This window comes from Canis lupus, chromosome 36 (genome assembly GCF_048164855.1).
Source record: "Canis lupus baileyi chromosome 36, mCanLup2.hap1, whole genome shotgun sequence".
Classification (NCBI taxonomy): domain Eukaryota; kingdom Metazoa; phylum Chordata; class Mammalia; order Carnivora; family Canidae; genus Canis; species Canis lupus.
The window spans coordinates 24,172,022-24,191,871 of NC_132873.1; the positions used below are offsets into that span (position 1 = coordinate 24,172,022).

Here is a 19,850-nt window from a genome sequence, read left to right on the forward strand (position 1 = left end):
AATGTCTAAAAAATTTAGTGTGTTTATATGTTGGAATACATGTAGTAATTTAAAAAAATGGACTCCTACTGTAAGTATCAACAGAGATAGATATGAAAACTATATTGTTGGGTGAAATAATTCCGGGGGTCAATTCAGAAACAATTCAGAAATTCAGTGTTATTGCAACAGGAGACAATATTCAGACAGTTATTACAATATGATATAATCTATGTAAAAGTGTACTCATGAAACATTGGAGGTTTTTAAAAAATTATTGTGTAATGTTTTAAATACACAAAAAGAGTATTGTACTGACCACTCAGCTTAATTCTCTCAATTTTCCATAGTACACATATTTGACATGTGAAGGGATAAAAGAACCTGGAAGCTTCTGTACCAGGCTCAGAGCAATGTTGTTTTTCAGGAGGTGGAGAGAGGCCAGCATTGAGGATGATACTTAAGAGGAATTTACCCAAATCTGTAAATTCATTTTTTTTTAAAGAAGAATGCATTCATGCATTATTTGTATGATCAAAACATGAAGTAAAACAGTACTGTTGCTTTTCGTGGTGATAGGCAGATTTTCTTTTTAAGATTTTATTTATTTAATCATGAGAGACACACACGGAGAGAGGCAGAGACATAGACAGAGGGAGAAGCAGGCTCCCCGCGAGGAGCCCAATGTGAGACTCCATCCCAGGTCCCTGGGATCACACCCTGAGCTGAAGGCAGACGCTCAACCGCTGAGCCACCCAGGCATCCCAATAGGCAGATTTTCAAAGCTGCTGTTCAAACTGCCTCAGTGGAGGAGACGTTAAGGAATCTCTCCTTTAGCCAGAAAGCATCCTTCAATGGGCAACTATTAATTTAGGTCCACCCTGGTCTTAGACCTAAATTGGCACATTGTGCTGATGGCAGATGCCCCCAGTTTCTATCCCTTAGTCCCTGACTCTGCTGATAATAGTTAGCAAGCAATTATGTCATGCTTACCATGTGCCAGAAAGTGATCTCAGGGCTTTTGTGGTTTATCCTTCTAGACTGTTCAATGTTTTTACAAAAGTGGGCTCACTCCATATATAATATTTCAGCACTTGCTTTTTTTCACCTATCAGTAGTTTGTGAACATCTCTCCACATTATTAAGAATTCTTATAAATCATCACAACTACCTCATAAGGCTATAGAGTAATTTATTAACAATTCTAACACCAAAGATTCCAGTATTTTGCTTTATGACCAACCTTTTATAATACATTCATGCTTTATATATGGAGATGTCATTAATTCCATAGTTATCTCCTTTGGAAACATGTTATAGAGCATTCTAGCGCGCGCACACACAAAGACAGAACTAAGTTGTGTGTGAGACAGAAGGGAGAGAGGGAGGGAGAGAGGGAGAGAGGTGAGCCAGGAAGAAGGTAGAAGAAGACTAAAGGTAAGATTTCAACATGCAGTGGCAAAAGCAGTGTGGACACAGGTCTGGGCGGGTACCACACGCATGCAGTAGGCTCCTGGTTGGTGGTCAGCCTGGTGAGGAGCTACTGGGATGAGATGGATAGATTCAAAACATGGTGATAAAATGTCATTTGGAAAGACAGCAAAAGATTCCATATGATTCTAGAAACTCTCTCACCTTCGGGTCATCATGGGCTTCCATGGTCTCACGTTTCCTGGGTATGCTGACCTGGAATCTGTTCTACAGCTGGGCATCCACCTGTGGGATCAGCTCCTGTGGTTGTGGAGGGGAGAGAGCAGGAGAAGCAAGTAACAATGAGACCAGCAAGTAACACATTGTTGACTTGAAAATTTCTTTTCAAATTAGACTGTGCAACTGAGGTTATCTACAACTCCAATAGCAGTTGTGGCTCTCCATCACTTACTCACCTTGGGTGAGCCTTAGGAAAATCCTGGAAGAGACTAGGATTGGGCCGCTTTATATATGGAAATGTCATTTTACCAAGAAGAAGGACCACTAAGTGAGAAAAGATAGTGTAAGAAAAAGCATCTTAATCCTCTCCATTTTTATGAAGAAACGTAAAACTTCAAATGCACTAGCTTTCTTAAAAATGTTTAATAGTAAATATTTCAAACATAAAATATGGAGACTAATACAAGTAATACACATGTACACCAAGCTTTAAGAAATCTTCACACTCTTTCCATGTTTGTATCTTATCTTTTTTCTAATTAAAATACTGAAGACGTACTTCCAGCCCATTTGACATACATACTTCATCCTTTTTCCCACCACCCCTCCCTAAAAGCAACCACTATCCGGAATTGGTGTCTGTTCTCTTTAGCCTCATTTATTATTTTTATTTCATGCCTATGCATCCACAAACAACACATAAAATTGTTTTTATAAATTTAAAAACTATATATAACTGGCATTATGCCATAGGTATTATTTTGCAACTTCATTTGTTCATTCATGTTGTGTTTTTGAAGTGCGTCTGTTTATATGAAACTTCAGTCCCTTCTATTTTCACGACAGTGGGACATTCCACTGTAGAAATATATCACAATGTATTTATTCATTTTCCTCTTAACCAACTTAAGATTCCAATTTTTGCCATTACAAACATACTGCAGTGAACATTTGTATACACATATGAGAGTTTGTCCAGGGCATATGATTGGGGGGCTGCTGGGTAATAGATTACATGCCTTGTGAATTTTACTAGGTAGCACCAAATTGCTTCCCAAAGGCATTTGTACCAATTCATACTCCCACCAGCTGCATGTAAGTCTTAATATTGCTCCATACCCTTGCTAACTCTTGGCATTGTCATACTTCATAATTTTCACCAATATGGTGGGTGTGGAACAGTATGGTAATGTTGCTTTCATTTGCCTCTCCTTGATGAATTTTGAGAAGCATATTTTCATTTAGGGTTCTTCTTGCATTAGCTTTTTAAGTTTATACACAGGCAATGCAAAATTTACTCTGTCAAAGACTATGAATAATAAAATATGTATTTCTCTTTCATATTATTATAACCAGTGTTTGGAGCTAAAAGGAAAGAGGTGAGAAAGAAGGAAATAAAATCAAGGAAATATGTACACACATATATTTGAAAAAATATACATGAAAATGGAGAAAAGGAGAGAGAGACAGAGGGAGAGAGGAATGGTTATAAGGAATAGAGAGAAAGAGAGGGAAAATAGAAGGGAAGCTTAATCAATGTTTAGGTGAATGGCTAGTTCTAAAGTGAGGCACAGTGCCTTAGAGCTTAGGCTTTGAAGTCAGGCTGTCTGGGTTCAAATCTGCCGCTTCCTAGCTGGGTACCTGGAGCATATTAATTCCTTCATCTACAAAATTGGCTTTGTAATAGCATCTCCCTATTCAGTGGACTACATGTAGGTTAGTCTACAGGGTAAGAGCTCAGATTATGTTCGTGATTTTTAACAAGGCTCTTAGCAATTGCACAGCTGTAATAATAGGAGTCCCTTTAGAACTAAAGGGAGCTCCAGGAAAATGAGAAGCCATTATTTGGCTCTACCTCTGGGCTCTACCTCTTAGCATTTAGATCTACACTGTCCAACATGGTAGTCCCAAACCAGCTGTGGCGACTGAGCACTTGAAGTGTGGCCAGTTTCAGTAGAGATGTGCTATACGGTAAGATATGCATTGGATTTTGAAGCTTTTGTATGAAAAAAAAATAATGTAAGTTATCTCAATAATTTTTAGACTCGATTACATGGTATTTTGGATACACTGGGCTAAATACATATATTACTAGAATTAATTTTACCTTTTTCTAAATCCCTCCCTTTTTTATCCCCCTTTTAATGTGGCTACTAGAAAACTTAAAATTGCATCCGTGGCTCACATTATATTGCCATCAGACAACACTGACTTTGAGGCTCTGAGTCTGAACCGATGTGATACCCATAGCAGGTATCACCTCTGACACACCTAGTGTTCCTTCCTACAAACATACTGCAGGAAGGGATGACTAGAGTGCTCAAGGGACATCATGCAGACAGCTAGGTGACAACTCAGACACAGAGTATGCTGTGGCCAGGGGTTCTTCCTCTCAGATGACTGGTTTGACTTTGTGACACAGAGTTCCTTAAAAATGGACAGGACAAGCAGAAGGGCTAGCTTGAGGCAGGCATCCCCTGGGGAGGAGATTTGCATCCAGCCCTTTAGGACGTTCACTCCAAAGCAGTTGACACAGGACTTCCTGCTGCAGGGGAGGGAGGTACCTACCACCTTTGATTCTAGCATGTCCAAGTTGATTTTATTTGATCCTATTGATATAAGGGGCTTGAGCCTTCTCAAGTAAGCTGCCTGGATGGTGTTAGTAGAATTAGGATTCGAAGCTTGATGAACTAAACAACAATTTATCAGTGGCTTTCAACCTTGACAGCATATTAAAATAACCTTGGGTCTTGGGGAGCTTTTAAAAAACTACTTGTACCTGGCCTGGTCTCAAACCAATGAAATGAGAATAGGGGGAGGGAAGGAGAGACATTCTTTCTCTCTTTGTTTTAGGGATTATTATGTTCTTGTTTTCTAGAATTAATATTGTTGATGGTATTTGTTCTTCAGTTAAGAGAAAAAAAATAGTGTAAGTCCCATGATTTGTTATTTATTCTTAGCTGGTGGTTTAACCTAAATTTCTAGTTCATTCTTTTTTTTTTTTTAGAGGGAGAGAGATGAGGGAAGAGAGGCAGAGAGAGAGAATCTTAAGCAGACTCCATGTCCAGCTCTGAGCCCGTTGTAGGGCTCCATCTCATGACCCTGGGATCACAACCCTGAGCCAAAATCAAGAATCAGACACTTAAAAAGAAAAAAAAAAAAAAAAAAGAATCAGACACTTTAACTGACTGAGCCACCCCCCAGCACCCTTCTAGCTCACTTTTACCCATGAAAGTCTCCTGTTGCTCTTTTTTTTTTTTTTTTCTTTTAAAAACTAGGTTTCTATTTTTTAGCTCTCAGCTGTCCTTGGCCTGCTGAGATTAGACAATCCCTGCTTCTACTTGACTCATTTTCTTGGCCCCTTGTTCCAGAGGCATGCCCTCCTCTGCCTTACTTTCTAGTTTCTTTAATTCATCCCTCCATTCTTCTTCTTCGTGAGCTTCCTTCCTTGTTGTCCTGAGGCTAACATAGGCTCTTCTTATTGCATCTACAGGGATAATCGCACATATTTATCTTATCCTTCTCTTTTATTTCACAAAATTTTCCATCTGAGCAAAAGAGTGATCGGAACCCTGAATCTGGGGGTGCCTGGTGGCTCAGTCGGTTAAACATCTGCTTCAGCTCAGGTTATGATCCCATGGTCCTGGGATCGAGCCCTGAGTGGGCCTCCCTGCTCAGTGGAGAGTCTGCTTCTCCCTCTGCCACACCCCCTGCTTGTGCTCTCTCTCTCTCTCTCTCAAATAAATAACATCTTAAAAAAAAAAAAAACCCTGAACCCCCCTGCCCCCCAAAGGAATCTGATATTGGGTGTTGCCATGGTTCAGTTGTAGACTTGGTGGGCTTGCATTCAGGGAGAACTGAGAGGCTCTTGTTCAAAGAGAGCATACTCTACACTCTGGGAATCTATCCACATGGAGCTTCTGTTCCCTGATTGCTGATGTTCCCAGAAAGTTGAGTGTGAGCTGGTTCTGGCTCATGTGTGAACCTGTCTGCCTTCCCCATAGTGGAAGGAGCTATGAGCAACTTGCATAGGCTTCATGTTATGTCTGTCCAAAAGCTCCATGGAAACTGGCTTCTTCCTACCAGAGTATCTGGCTGGTCCCAGAGAAATAAGCGAGATTCTTGGATAGAAAGATTTCTGCTAATCCCCTCAGCCCAGATCGAATCTCATCAAACTCAACTTTATAAGTTTTGTTTGAAATCCAGCTGACCTCTAGTATACCTTTGTTGGAAGGCTGCTCATCTTGACAGTTCACCAGGAAGGGTATCATGTGCCCTGTGAGATAAGTATACTTAATGACTAAAAATAGTATATGTTGTTAGATATTTTATATACATAAAATTTTATATTTATATATAATTATGTATTCTATACACAAGTATGTATATATTTATATACACACATGTACCTGCAAAGTTCTTCATTCTTCAAGATCTACATTTCCTTACTCCTAGAGAATCTCAGCCTTCTTACAACTGTGTCTCCTGTCCAATGAGACACTGCACTTCTCCTCTAGTCTTTACTCAATTATTGTCAATTATTGTGACATTTCAGCACCTGATTTCACTTTTTCTACTGTGCTTGGTCTTTCCTCCTGTCTTCTGGTGGCTAGAAAGTGCATGACTGATACAGAGAAAAAAAAATATGGTGGTTGTACCAGGCAAATAAGAGTATAAGATATCACATTTGATTTAACATGAGTAGAATTTCTCCTGAACTGCATTATACCTCTAACTTGTGCTTTTGCTTCCAGGAGCTCGTGTAAATGCCAAGGACAACATGTGGCTGACCCCACTGCACCGGGCTGTTGCTTCCAGAAGTGAAGTGAGTGATTATCTTATTTAATCTAGCACCTCCAGGCCCCAGAAAGAGAAAAATGCTTTCTGCTGGACCAGGGATTCTTGCTTGTGAACAAAAGGCTTTTGTTTCTAATGCAAGGGGGTTATCAAAATGGAACAGTTTGTGTTTTGGAGCGCCTCCTGCATGCCAGACATGGTGCTGGGGAGGTGGTGACCAGAGTAGTCCAAGGTGGTCAGCATGATCCTTGACTTCAGTGAGTTCTCAGTCTTGATGGGGGGGCAAACATGTAAGCAAATCAGTACAATAGCATATGGAGGAGGAAAACAACTGCTTGAATAGAGAAGACTTCCAAGAAGTGATGTCCATTGAGCTGGTCCTTAGAGGATGAGTGGGCACTTACCAGGCCAGGAGAAGGAGAGAGGGTGGAGGCAGGAGGATAAACATGCAAGAGAACAAGGGACATGGAAATGAATGAATGGCAGGTTCAATTGGATGTAGGTGGAACAAGGGGTGCAGTGGAGAGAAGTCTGGTAGCAGAGGCTGGGTCAAATGGTACAGGGCTGAGGGTCCCCTGAGCAGTGGGGTGTGATCCCAGCAGAGATAAGTATGACCCTGACAGTGTTTGGGACCTTGTGAGAGTGAAGTAGGAGAGAGGCCACTGGGTAAATGGTGGTGCCATTAAATGAGAAAGCAAAGGAAGAGGAGCAGGAAAAGGAAGCTAGCTAATCAGTTCGGTGTGAACGTGCCAAATTTGGCAAACATGTCACCAGAATGTAAGCTGCATAAGGGCAGGGATCTGTGTTTTGTTCCCTGATGTATCCCAAGCCTGGTCCATTGTAGGTATTCAAGAACAAATTTATTTTGAATTCTGGAAATGCAAGTGAAGAGGGCTGATAGATGATCGTTATCAATACAAGTCTAGCATGACTTAAGAATGGAGAGGGTGGCCATTGAAACTATAGCAAATGGATCAGCTGGTTCAGGGAAAGTATAAGAGATGAGAAGAGAAAGCCAGTGTCGGTGAGGGGAGGTGGGGGGTGCTGGTGAATGTGAGTCTTGAAACCTGATCAGAGGGGATGCTGACCATCCAGGGAGACTAGAGGCTCTTACCTAGGAGGCCGTTGTCATTGGATGGCTAGTGTTTGTAGCTGATTTTACCAAATGAGGCTCTTTTGCTACTGGAGAAGGTACTAATTCTCCAGGTACACCTAGGAGCAGGAGTTGCTGAGGATGCCTACTAATGTCACGGGTGTCAATGGCTGTCATCAGTGCCAGCTTTTCCTCCTCAGCAACTATCTGGAAATTTCATGATAAGACAGTTATCTTAGTGTTCATAATCTTCCCTGCTGTGCTGTGTTATTTGAGGAGTTTTTGTAAGGTATGAGTTGTGTTTCTCTTTCCAAGAGTCCACAAGGAATGAGGGAGGCAAATAATCCTAAACTGCTCGGCTCATACTGTGGGGAATCCAGAATCTTCTTATGGTCCCATATTTCATTTCTGTTTTACCTGGGAAAGCAGGTGTAGTGGGCTGCATGAGTTTGTATGACCAGCTTCATGAGACCAGCTCCTTTACAGAGGAGTATTTCCTGGTCTTTGTGATCTTTGGTAAATTTCTTTTTAAGCATCTTTTGAAAAATATGGGTTTGTTTCCTTTTTTAACAAGAACCAGTTCTTTTAAGTTAAAAAAAAAAAAAAACACTAAGCATTTCCTATATACCAGGCATTGTGCTTAGGAGGCATGTAGTCTAGTGGGTGTGGGATAGAAAGACATAGGACCAGGTGATTTCAGAACTTTGCCGAGTGATCTCCTCCTTTGTTAGCTCAACTACTTGCTTCAGTCCTCAAGACATCCCATTTGCAGTAACCATCAGCTTGCCTTCTTGACATGTCTTTAGTGTGTTTGAGTTCGGTCAGTCCAACAATGGATCAATGTGGATATCTGAGAAAGGCATTTGTTGCTTCTCTGAGGAACCAGCTCCCTCTGCAGGTTTGCTGGGGGAAAAAAAAGTTCCTTGCAGGTGTGTCCCTTGCTGGGAAGAATTAAATGCAAACAGACCATGAGTTGTAAGTGTGCAGGATCGTATGTAAACTTGTGGAAGAGGATGTCTTCATATTAATATCTGTCACAAGTTGAAAAGATTCTCATGAAAATTGGAGTCTTTGGAACCATTGTTGGAACTGACTTTCGAATCATCATTGGACACCTTAACTCCAGCACATCGCTGGGCTGTGGAAGTCCTAAATTCAGATTTCTTTCTTCCTTTGAATTTGATCCTATTGCCATGCACCTTCCCTAAATAATAGTGGAGAAAAGAGAAGCAGGCTTGATGGGGGAAACAACAGAGAAGGTTTGGATTGGTATTTTGAAACTTGGCTGTTTGCATTTGCCAAAGCGGTACAATGCCCTCAGAGTGAGAGCCGGCACACCTATCCATTGCTTAGATTGGCAAACACTCGTATTACTTATATGAATATGAATTAAAAACCATTTCTTGGGGCACCTGGGTGGCTCAGTGGTTGAGCGTCTGCCTTTGGTTCAGGTTGTGATCCTGGGGTCCCATGATCGAGTCCTATATTGGGCTCCCTGAGGGGAGCCTGCTTCTCTCTCTGCCTGTGTCTCTGCACTTCTTTCTGTGTCTCTCATGAATAAATAAATAGTCTTTAAAAAAAAAACATTTCTTCATTGAAAGACTTATACACTCTATACTGTCCTCAAAGCCCTTTGCTTCTAAATTGTAGTTATTGATGGTTCAGGGTTCAACCAGGGAACCAGAACCACTGTGAGAGATAGAGGATAAGATATTTATTATAGTAATTAGACCTTCCACAATTGTGTGAGCTGCTGGAGAAGTTTGTGTAAGGCTGTCCCCTTGGGTTCCGTGTGGTCCTGAAGTCATGGTTGGCAGGCAGGGTGTGCAGTTGGAAAAAAAAAAAAAGTGCTGGATGTGAAATGGGAGAGAACAAGGACAAACTGGAACCCCTGACTGCCTCTCCTCTCGCTGCCTCAACATTGTGGATATGGGTGACTTGCAGAAGGAGCTGTGTGCTTCACTGTAGAGCTTGCAGGCACCTGACCCAAGGATGGGAGAAACTGAGGGAGATATTGCAAGTTCTGAAGAAACCCCAACTCTGCCTTGTGCCAACACATGGATCCAGTTGGTTGGTAATGACGTGTGTGAGGTGCAACAGCACCTGGCACCCAGCGCACCATCAGGCTGTGGTTATTCTGTGCCTTCCAAAACCCATGAGGATTTCTCTTGTGGCGAACAGGACTAGGGGTGGGAGGGGTCCTGAGAGATGTAGTCAAATGTAGGCTAAATTGACACAATATAAAACTACCGCTGAACTTGTTATCCTCTTCTAATTAAAAAAGACCTTCTAGATAGTAAGTTCCTTGAAGCAAGTGCCATACCTATTGCTTGCCATAGTATTTCTAACATCTTGCCTGCTCAGGAAACTATTTTTTTTGAGTGGTTCAATAAAGACTGGGTTTCTAACTTAAGCTATGTTAACATGATTCTCTGTACAACTGCTAACGTAGAACTAGTTTGCGCCACAGAGAAGGCTGGTGGTAATCATCTTTCATGCAGGCAAGGTAAACTGATTTGAAGCTTGTTTATGGAAGTGTGGCCCTGGAAGTCATTGAAACCACTGGAACCTGCAAAATCAGGATGAGTTTCAAAATTGTATGCAACACAGGTATCAGTGTAGTAAAGTCAAAGATACCAGTATAAGTCAGAGTCTCTGAGATTTCTTTCTATCCAGGCAAAGTTTATGTTCTGATTTTTATGCCTGGAAAAATAATGTTCATTGCTAAATTTATTTCCAGAGCCTGAAATAGCAATAAGAGAATCAGATCATAATGTTGATTATCCATCCACCCATGCCTCACCCATGCATGCCTCCTACACAGACAGGAAGGTAGATCAACACATGGTCATACCCACTGAAAACTGTCCAACATGCATTGGGTTCTGGAGATAAACCTTCAAGACTTACTTGGTACTGACCAGGCTGTGTTGTGTGCTTCCTTCTGATCCAGTCCCATGTCCTCCTCTTACCTGTACTCCTCCCCAAGTCTGGGATTCCCAGGGAGGAGACAGCCAAACAAATAATTGGAGCCAAGCAGCATTGTCTCCCCAGGGGCTTCACTCACTCCCCCTCTTTCTCTGACTATTCCCACTCCTGAGAAGAAATGAAGATAGTCTCTTGCCAAAATATTAGAGAAACATATTTTGCAATTCTAGGTAAAATGTAGATGAGCAAGATTTGGGGCTTCCGGGGAGAGGTTTCCGAAGTATTGTGAATTTTTTCTTATTATTTCTCCTGTTTATTCTTGTTGCTTTTTTGTTTTTCTTTCTTGGAAATGAACAGCCTTAGGGACAGAAATTAGGGCCATACGAACCTGGACAGTTAAATACATACTTATTGAAGCCCACCCAGTGGAAGGCATTGTTAAATATGCTACAAGGGCCTTGAAAGGGTACAAAGTGTGTCTTCTAGGACATGGTATTTAGGGCAGACAACCAGGCACACAGCCTACCGTGGCCTATATCCAAACACAGCCGGCCTTTCACACATGCCTTTTCTTCTAGAATGGACTGAGTAGCACCAGAGGAGAATTGCTGAACTTTTCACTTTTCTGTTCTGGAGGCTGTCTTTTGGTTAATAAAGTTAAAAAATGATTATATCCTGTCTTTAGGCTACAGAATTGAGGCTCTTAAGTCCAAATAGATATTGCCACAATATATTGAGCACTTAGTGTGTGTGAGGCAGTATGTGCTGAGCACTTTCTGTGCACTATTCCATTTTAACCTCTGAGCCACTGTTTGAGGCTAATACTGCTATTAATCCTAATTTAGGAAAAATGATCTTGGAGACACTAGGTAACAAGCCTAACACGCCACGGCCAGTAAGTGGAAGAGTGTGGAATTCGAGAACCTGCTCTCTTAACCACCGTGCTCAGCTGCTTCCTTCAGATCACATGAGCACCCTGATGGATACTGTTCAAACCAATAAAATGGCTCTACTTTTGTGTCTGTGCAGACAGAAGTCCCAACAAGTATAAAAATGTTTCCCAGAACAGAGCAGGATAAGCATTTTATCTTATAGTTTGAATTTTAAAACTCATGTTCTTCCCTTTCTCTGAAAAACACTGACAGTCACTATTGTGAGCTAAATGCTAGTAGACAGTCTGTGGATTGGGAAATTAGATGGGAGATTAGAATGTTACTGTTTTCCCTAAATTATCTTTGTGATTATAAAAGATGATCACATATAGAACATAGTACCTAGACTGGGAAGAAAGTGAGCATTTTATGACCTATTAGTTAGAATGTAGACGAGTGATCCTCAGATTTACTGGGCATTCACATCACTGGCAGTGCTTGTCACAAGCATCTGTTCTAGAACCTCGTGTCCAACGAGTCCGAGGAAGCCTATGTTTGTGCCTAGAAATTTGCATTTTAAAAAGAAGATTCTGATGCATGTGGTCTATACAGCACATGGAGATTGAAGACTGGGGCTACTTTACTATCTGGCCTCTCCTTGTGGAAAGCCAGCACTTCTTGAATAGTTTCCTTTGAGTTCTTTCCTATTCCAAATTCTCCAATGAGAATTTGTGCTACTTTGTAATACTAATTCTTAGAATAATTGTACTCCAGTAATTATAATAATAAAGGTCAAGTTTAATTTAATAATAATGAGTACGTTTGGAGGAATTTTCGATTAATTGAATGAATCAGTTGGGTACTGATTTATGCAATTCTTACAGAATATGAGGTTGCTTTAATCAATAGAGGGTAAAAGCCCCAAATGATTTCAGTAATAGAGTAAATACCTCCAGGACTGAATACAGCCTTAGGGACATCCGCCTGTGGTACATGTCTTGTTAATACTTGCATATTATTACTTGCTAGTGATTATACCAATATATTTATTCTACCCAAATATATTCAGTATACACTATGTGCAAGGCACCTGCCAGACTTTGAAGAGAGTACAGAAAATTGTGTAAGACTGAGGCCCTGGTCTAAAGCAACTTACAGTTTGTAAGATTTGATGTTTTTTTTTAATTTTTTTTTAATTTTTTATTTATTTATGATAGTCACACACACACACACAGAGGCAGAGACATAGGCAGAGGGAGAAGCAGGCTCCATGCACCAGGAGCCCGACGTGGGATTTGATCCCGGGTCTCCAGGATCACACCCTGGGCCAAAGGCAGGCGCTAAACCACTGCGCCACCCAGGGATCCCAAATTTGATGTTGTTTATGCCTGCAAGGACTCTGGATGGTCACAAACAATTACTTTTCCATGACTAATTTATGACCACTTAAATGCAGTGCACATTTGAGAGAGAAAAAAACAAATATTAAGGGCAATAGTTTTTTTTTAAAGATTTATTCATTCATTTATGATAGACATGGAGAGAGAGAGAGAGAGGCAGAGAGACACAGGCAGAGGGAGAAGCAGGATCCATTCCGGGAGCCCGACGCGGGACTCCATCCCAGGACTCCAGGACCGCACCCTGGGCCAAAGGCAGGTGCTAAACCGCTGAGCCACCCAGGGATCCCCAAGGGCAACAGTTTTTAAGACACATGCATCCTATTTCTTCTTGTCTTTTCCATGTGCCACAGTTATGTTTCTACCTCTTATCACAGGGTTGGAGTGGCCTTTTGTGAAAAGAGAAGGTCATAAAAAGTAGAAATAAAGTGACTGCCAATGCCATCTCCAATTTCCTTCTGTGTGACATCTCATGACAGTTCTTCCCCCTTGTTATTTCCATGATTGATATAGCACAGCCTCCTGTGGGGTGTAGTCCGACAAGGTCTACAGTCCTAAGACTGAATGCTAACTGGGCTGATGCCTCCATTCAGGAGAAATGCTGGAATCCTCACCTGTGTCTATTCATTAAAAAAGAAACAAAGGCTTTGCAGGAGCACTACTCACAGTGTGGCTCCTGTTCCTGTCTCAGCCTGTAAGCTTTTGTCTTAAGACTGTTATTTATGATAAGAGTAAGCATCCAGAAACTTTTAGATGGGTGTCTGGGCAGCTCAGAGGTTCAGTGTCTGCCTTTGGCTCAGGTTGTGATGCCAGGGTCCTGAGATCAAGTCCTGCTTAGGGCTCCCCGTGGGGAGCCTAATTTTCCTTCTGCCTACATCTCTGCCTCTTTCTTTGTGTCATAAATAAATAAATAAATAAATAAATAAATAAATAAATAAATAAATAAATAAAATCTTTTTAAAAAAAGGAAAAGAAACTTTCAGAGCAATTTGATAGTCATTACATGCCTGCTAAATGTAATTAATAATAAATATTGAGTTCATAATTTCTCTTTTTTCATTTTATTATTCTACTAATTACTTTTTATTCTATTTTTTAAAGAGAGAAACGGTAGAGGGAGAGGGAGAGGAAGAAAGAATCTCCAGCAGATTCTATGTTGAGTGTGGAGCCCGAGGCGGGGCTTGATCTCAAGACCCGAGCCAAAACTGATGAGCCACCCAGACATCCCACTTTTTATTGTATTTTATAAAAGTATTGACTCATGATGGATTTGAAATAATGATTTTTAAAAAGTTGGTCCTTCACCATAATTTGAGAAGTGCTATTTAAGTATCTTTTCTTTTTTTTTTAAAAAGGATTTTATTTATTTATAGAAATGATTTATTTGTGAAAAAGACAGAGATAGCAGCTGAGAGAGCACAAATGGGGAGGAGAGAGAGAATCAGGCTCTCCACTAAGCAGGGAGCCTGATGCAGGACTCGATCCCAGGACCCCAGGATCACAACCTGAGCTAAAGGCAGACACTCAACTGACTGAACCACCCAGGCACACCTTTAAGTATCTTTTCTTGATTCAGAAAGTGTTCACCTTCCCTTCTCCCATATTAGTTTTTTTTTTTTTTTTTACTCTTGTACATTTATATCAGAGCAGGACCCTAGACATTAAATTTTTCACCAGTGCGTGATACTGGAAAAGAGACTTCTTTTAATTACAAAAATCATTAATTTCCTAAATAGCCATAAAATTACTCTTTCAAAACCAAGTTAAAGTGCTTCCAAGATTGATATTTTTTAAAGAGAAATGCAGTTTTAGAAAAGGAAATGGTCTTTTTAAAGCAAAACTTTGTTTATCCTGAAGTATTATATTAAATTTCTATTGATATATTAAGCAGGTTTGGCAGGGTAAAACTTCAGAGTTAAAACATTTAAATAAGGAGAATTAACATTTAAAAATATTTATGTCAGCATGCTTGGCCGATGCTGGCCAATGACTAAGCTGTGGCCTAATAAAAAATAGGTGAGCCAGACTCTTAATCAGCTCTGCTGACAGATCACTGCCCTTGACTCCGTGACCTTACCTATAACGTGAAGCTGCCTATCAGATGAAGGGGTCAGACCAGATGAGCCCTGAGGCCTTCTCTACTTCTAATATCCTTTATGCCTATGAAGTTAATTCCACAATCATTTTAGATACTTGTATTTTCATGAAAGTTAATTTTTGGAAATTAAGTAAGATACTCTCCTTTGTATACTAAGTATTTCTTGATACAATCCTTTCTTACCAAGTTAGATGAAAACTATGTAATTCATTTCCTAAGCAGATATAAGCATAAAAATGAAGAAATGACAAAGTCAAAACATTTTATAAAAGTAGGTAAGCAAAAGTAGTGGTTATTCGAGGCATCCTTGGGCTATGACAGTGAGTGCTGGTATGAGAGACAAATGTGATGAAGTTGGCACTCACCACAGGGCTTGTGTAGGGTTCACATGAAAAGAGATTTATTAGGGGCACCTGGGTGGCTCAGTGGTTAAGCCTTTGGCTCAGGTCGGGATCCTGGGATCCAGCCCTCATCAGGCTTCCTACAGGGAGCCTTCTTCTCCCTCTGCCTGTGTCTCTGCCTCTCTCGGTGTGTCTCATGAATAAATAAATAATAAATTCTTTTAAAAAGAGAGAGGGGGATTTATTAGAAACCCTATCCACTTCTTTTTTTCCCCTGACCAATGAACTCGAATCTTTTCTAATTTTTTAGGTGTAACTCAGATGTTGGTCAGGGCCTTCTAAGCAGCAATAACTGGCTGCAAACTACGTGCCATATCTCGTGCAAAGTCTAGTATCCTCCCAATGATTCCAAAGAATTCCTGGCGACTTGAGTGTTTGGTTGCCTGGCTCCACAAGCCTGCTCCTGCTCTTTGGTTTCTGCACCGGCTTTCCCTTCTTCCCTCCTGGCTTTCTGACTGTTCCCGCCCAGATGTACATCTTGGCCCTGGGGTGCAGGGCCCGAGTCCTCTCTCTGTTCTCACCCCTTCTTTCCTCTTGAGCTCCAAATGTTGCTCACTCTTTCATGCCAAAAAAATGCAGCTCAGTACACCCCCCTCCCAAATTATCTGCAGACCCACCATTGGATAGCATGAGCTGAATACAGAGGCCTCTGATTCTTTCAACAGGACCTGCCTTCCATAGACGACTCTTTGGACTTAACACAGTACTTTTTCATCCTGGTAAATAACAAAATTTTATTTTAACCAGATTTGATAACTTGCAGTTTGTGGTAATTCAAACAAGGAGCTAGACTAGGGGGCTCTGCAAACTTTTTCCATCAAGGGCCAGATAGTAAATATTTTAAGTTTTGATGGCTGCGTGTGGTATCTGTCACAAATACTCGACTCTGTTGTTAGAATTCAAACACAGCCATAGATAATACGTAGACAAATTCACAAAGTGAAGCTGTGTTCCAATAAAGTTTTATTTGCAAAAAGACAAAACTTTGTGATTAAACAAGTTTTAGAAGTATTGCATGTTTAAGAATATAGACGTTCTCCCTCACAAACTCTTAACAGTATTTATATATAAACTGTAACTGGCATGTAAATATATATTTTCTTTGCTTAACTTATTACTTTGTGTGAAATGCAAATCATCCTTAAATGTTCCTTTAAAAGTAAAGCCTTTCCTAGGTAATATCTGATTCACCTACTCTGAATTAGTCTAAAAGTAATCATATTTTGTTATCTTAAATTTTTTTTCCCACGAATTCATTGATCTTACGTCCAAATAGTGTAAATGTGTGAAATGTTCCTGTATATTTTGTTTTGTTAGTCTATTCTGAATATATATAATAAGTAATGCAAAGCAAGAATCTGTATAAGTACAGTAAAATAATACACAAGGCAAAGGTATTAAAATGGTACTATATAATGTTATTTGCTGTGAATATGTGAAAAGGATACGATACCACTTTTTATAGTATTGCTTTATGGTGGTTATCTGCAGCCTTTTTGGCTATATCTCTGTAGACTTTTTCAGCATGCGTCTTCAAATGTGCATCTTATTCATTTATGGATTATATACAGGAACTACTCTTATTAGCTAATATTTGAAGTATATCACAATATACTTAGGGTGAGGCTTTTCATTTATCATAGTCTTACCTAACTGTGTAGCTAATAGACTTACTGATGATTTTCCTCTGTTTTGACCAAGCTCTTGTCAGATATGATTAAATTTGTCATTATTTTTATCTTCTAACGTGTAGAAAGCTTTTACTTGGAGTAGAAGTGTCAGCCCGGTGACTCCACATTATTTACACTGGCATTTGTATTATCGTCTTTAATCTGAAGGTTCTTGCATAAATCTTGCCCATTGTAGGATGTTTTTAGTCTAAGGGTACATATCACAATCTGTAGATGGACTTGGCAGGCCCACCACTGTGCATTTCAGTGCACTTGGAGCAAATGAATGGAGAAGGCAAGCCTCACCCCCTCTGCTTGTGGAAACCCTACTTTTCCTGGAGGGTATCTGGGATAGTGCAAGGCAAGATCCTCTGTGGAGTTGACTGAGGGCACAGTGCCAACCCAGAAGTTAAATACCAGCTAAAATGCTTTCCTTTTTAAAGAAAATAAACTTAAATGGAGGTCCCAGTAGTTTCTTCCCACATCTCAATAGATTGTATGTATCTACAGAAACCTCACAATTTTTGAGGCCAAAGTTAAACTAAAATGGGACGCCTGGGTGGCTCAGTGGTTGAGCATCTGCCTTCGGCTCAGGGCGTGATCCTGGGTCTGGGGATCGAGATCTGCACTGGGCTCCCTGCAAGGGGCCTGCTTCTCTGTCTATGTCTCTGCCTGTCTCTCTGTGTCTCTCATGAATAAACGAATAAGAGCTTTAAAAAAAAAACAAAGTTAAACAAAAATATCATTTTTTTTCTTATTTAAATCTTAACTTTTATATGGTGGTTTAGCTTTACTTTTGTTTGTTTTTTGTTCACACAGCTAGCTTTTAGAGCTTGCTAGCTTTTAGAGTCTGGCTAATATTTATTCACAAGTGTATGTTAAGAATACACGTACACGTTTCACTCTAATATGAGCTCCAGGAATGTTACTTAGTAGTCATTACCTTATTGTCTTGCTGAGGATAGGTGACATATATCTTTTTTTTTCCTTTTTGATAGTTTTAAAGAATTATTTGTTTGCTTGGGCCCTATGAGTATATTGTTTATGGCATCTAAATGGAGCATCACACTATGTTTAAACTGTATTCTCTAATTTACAAAACTAATTTTTTTGCTCTCATTCTACTGTCCATGTTAGCCATTCATCTCAATGTGTTGCTACTACTGATGCATAGAACATTCTTCTTATTTTGTTATTTATGTCCCTGATACAAATGTTAATCTTAAGATTTTAAATGATTTACTATCTGAGCACCTGTATGTATCTGCATGATAAAGTAGATTGGATAGTTAAGGCCTGTGAGGAATATGGTGGACAGGGGTAAGTTCTTGATCCATGAAGGGTGGCAGGAGTGTGGCACATTTCATTGCCTTTCATTGGTTTATTGATGCCACATTGAGAAGATGTTTATAAAGGAGTCCCAGTAACTGGTTCTAGGGATATCTCTAGAAGTAAAGAGAAACAACCAACAGTCACTCCCATCTTAAGAGAAGCTATATCCTTTTCTCGGTGGAACAGAAGAGTGTCCTCAATCCTAGCCATACAACAAAGTTACAGAAGGCTTTACAGAAATTCTGAGGCCAGTTAGAATCTCTGGTGTGGCACCAGCCATCTGTATTTTTTTTTTTTTTTAAGTAGGCTTTGGAGCCCAGTGTAGAGCCCAACAAGGGGCTCAAAATCATGACCCTGAGATTAAAACCTGAGCTGAGATCAAGAGTCAGATCAAGAGTCAGAGCCACCTAGGCACCCCAGCCATCTGTATTTTTAAGAGCTTCTCAGGTGATTCCATTATATAGCCAAGGTTGAGAGTAATAGTTCAAGAGGCTTATAAGCTGATTAGGTCAACGGAAGGAAAATAAAAAGTGTAAGTCTCAGGAAAGGTGAGGGAACTCAATAGTAGAAAAGAAGTTGCCCCACTATAACATGGAAGAGGTTGGGGGAAACACAGAACAATTTTGTAGCTTCAAGTTGAGGTAGTAATAGACATCTTCCCTTGACTGCTATTGATCGCACAGTGAGGGTTAAGATGTTGGCGGAGACAAAGATTTATAAATCGATCCAAGAACGTCCAAAGGGCTTTGAGGCCTTTGGCTTTGGAAGATGGAGGCTTATTGACAAGCACCTCCAAGTTTAGATGATCTTTGGGGGCCTTTTGACTTATGGATATTTTACCCCAGGTGTGCACTTGCACGGGGTGCTCTCATTTGTCCTAAGGGTACTTTACACCCTAGTAGGAAACCTTACACTTAGAAAGTTTACTTGGTTTTATTTTTATTTTTTTTAATTTTTATTTATTTATGATAGTCACAGAGAGAGAGAGAGAGAGAGAGAGAGAGGCAGAGACACAGGCAGAGGGAGAAGCAGGCTCCATGCACCGGGAGCCCGAAGTGGGATTCGATCCCGGGTTTCCAGGATCACGCCCTGGGCCAAAGGCAGGCGCCAAACCGCTGCGCCACCCAGGGATCCCGCTTACTTGGTTTTAAAGCTGTGCCAGGGCTCTTGGCCTAACACAGAAAGATAAATGGATCTGCTTTTGTCTGTGCCACTCTTTCGATCTTTATCACATATTACCTTGCTTTTCTCAGAAGAACCTACATCTTGAGCCAGCCTGTGAGGGCACAGAGCCTTCCCTTCCTGTGGCTCCAGGGTCTAGTGAAGCGTCTTCTATCCAATCAGTGTTGATTGAGCCTCTGTCAGTGACCCCTGCCAACTCTGCCTCTGTTGTAGGAAGCAGTGCAAGTATTGATTAAGCACTCGGCTGACGTCAACGCGAGGGACAAGAATTGGCAGACGCCACTCCACGTGGCAGCTGCCAACAAGGCTGTCAAGTGTGCAGAAGTGATCATTCCCCTGCTGAGCAGCGTCAATGTCTCCGACCGAGGTGGGCGCACCGCCTTGCACCACGCTGCTCTGAATGGCCACGTGGAGGTGAGTGCCCTCATCACTGGCGCCAAGCATTCTCCCT

The 19,850-nt window shown here is 40.7% G+C and overlaps 1 protein-coding gene across 17 annotated transcripts in view; it reads left to right on the forward strand.

Moving 5' to 3' along the window:
* ANKRD44 (ankyrin repeat domain 44) overlaps window positions 1-19,850 on the forward strand; it is a 361,909-nt gene that overhangs the window by 157,918 nt on the left and 184,141 nt on the right. For all 17 annotated transcript variants that reach the window (XR_012025054.1, XR_012025055.1, XR_012025051.1 and 14 more), the window contains exons 4-5: window positions 6,384-6,454; window positions 19,613-19,813. Coding sequence is in view for 11 of the 17 variants with exons in the window: in XM_072813230.1 (XP_072669331.1) it covers window positions 6,384-6,454; window positions 19,613-19,813 (272 nt within the window). In the remaining 6 variants the exon portion in view is untranslated. The remainder of the gene's footprint in view (window positions 1-6,383; window positions 6,455-19,612; window positions 19,814-19,850) is intronic.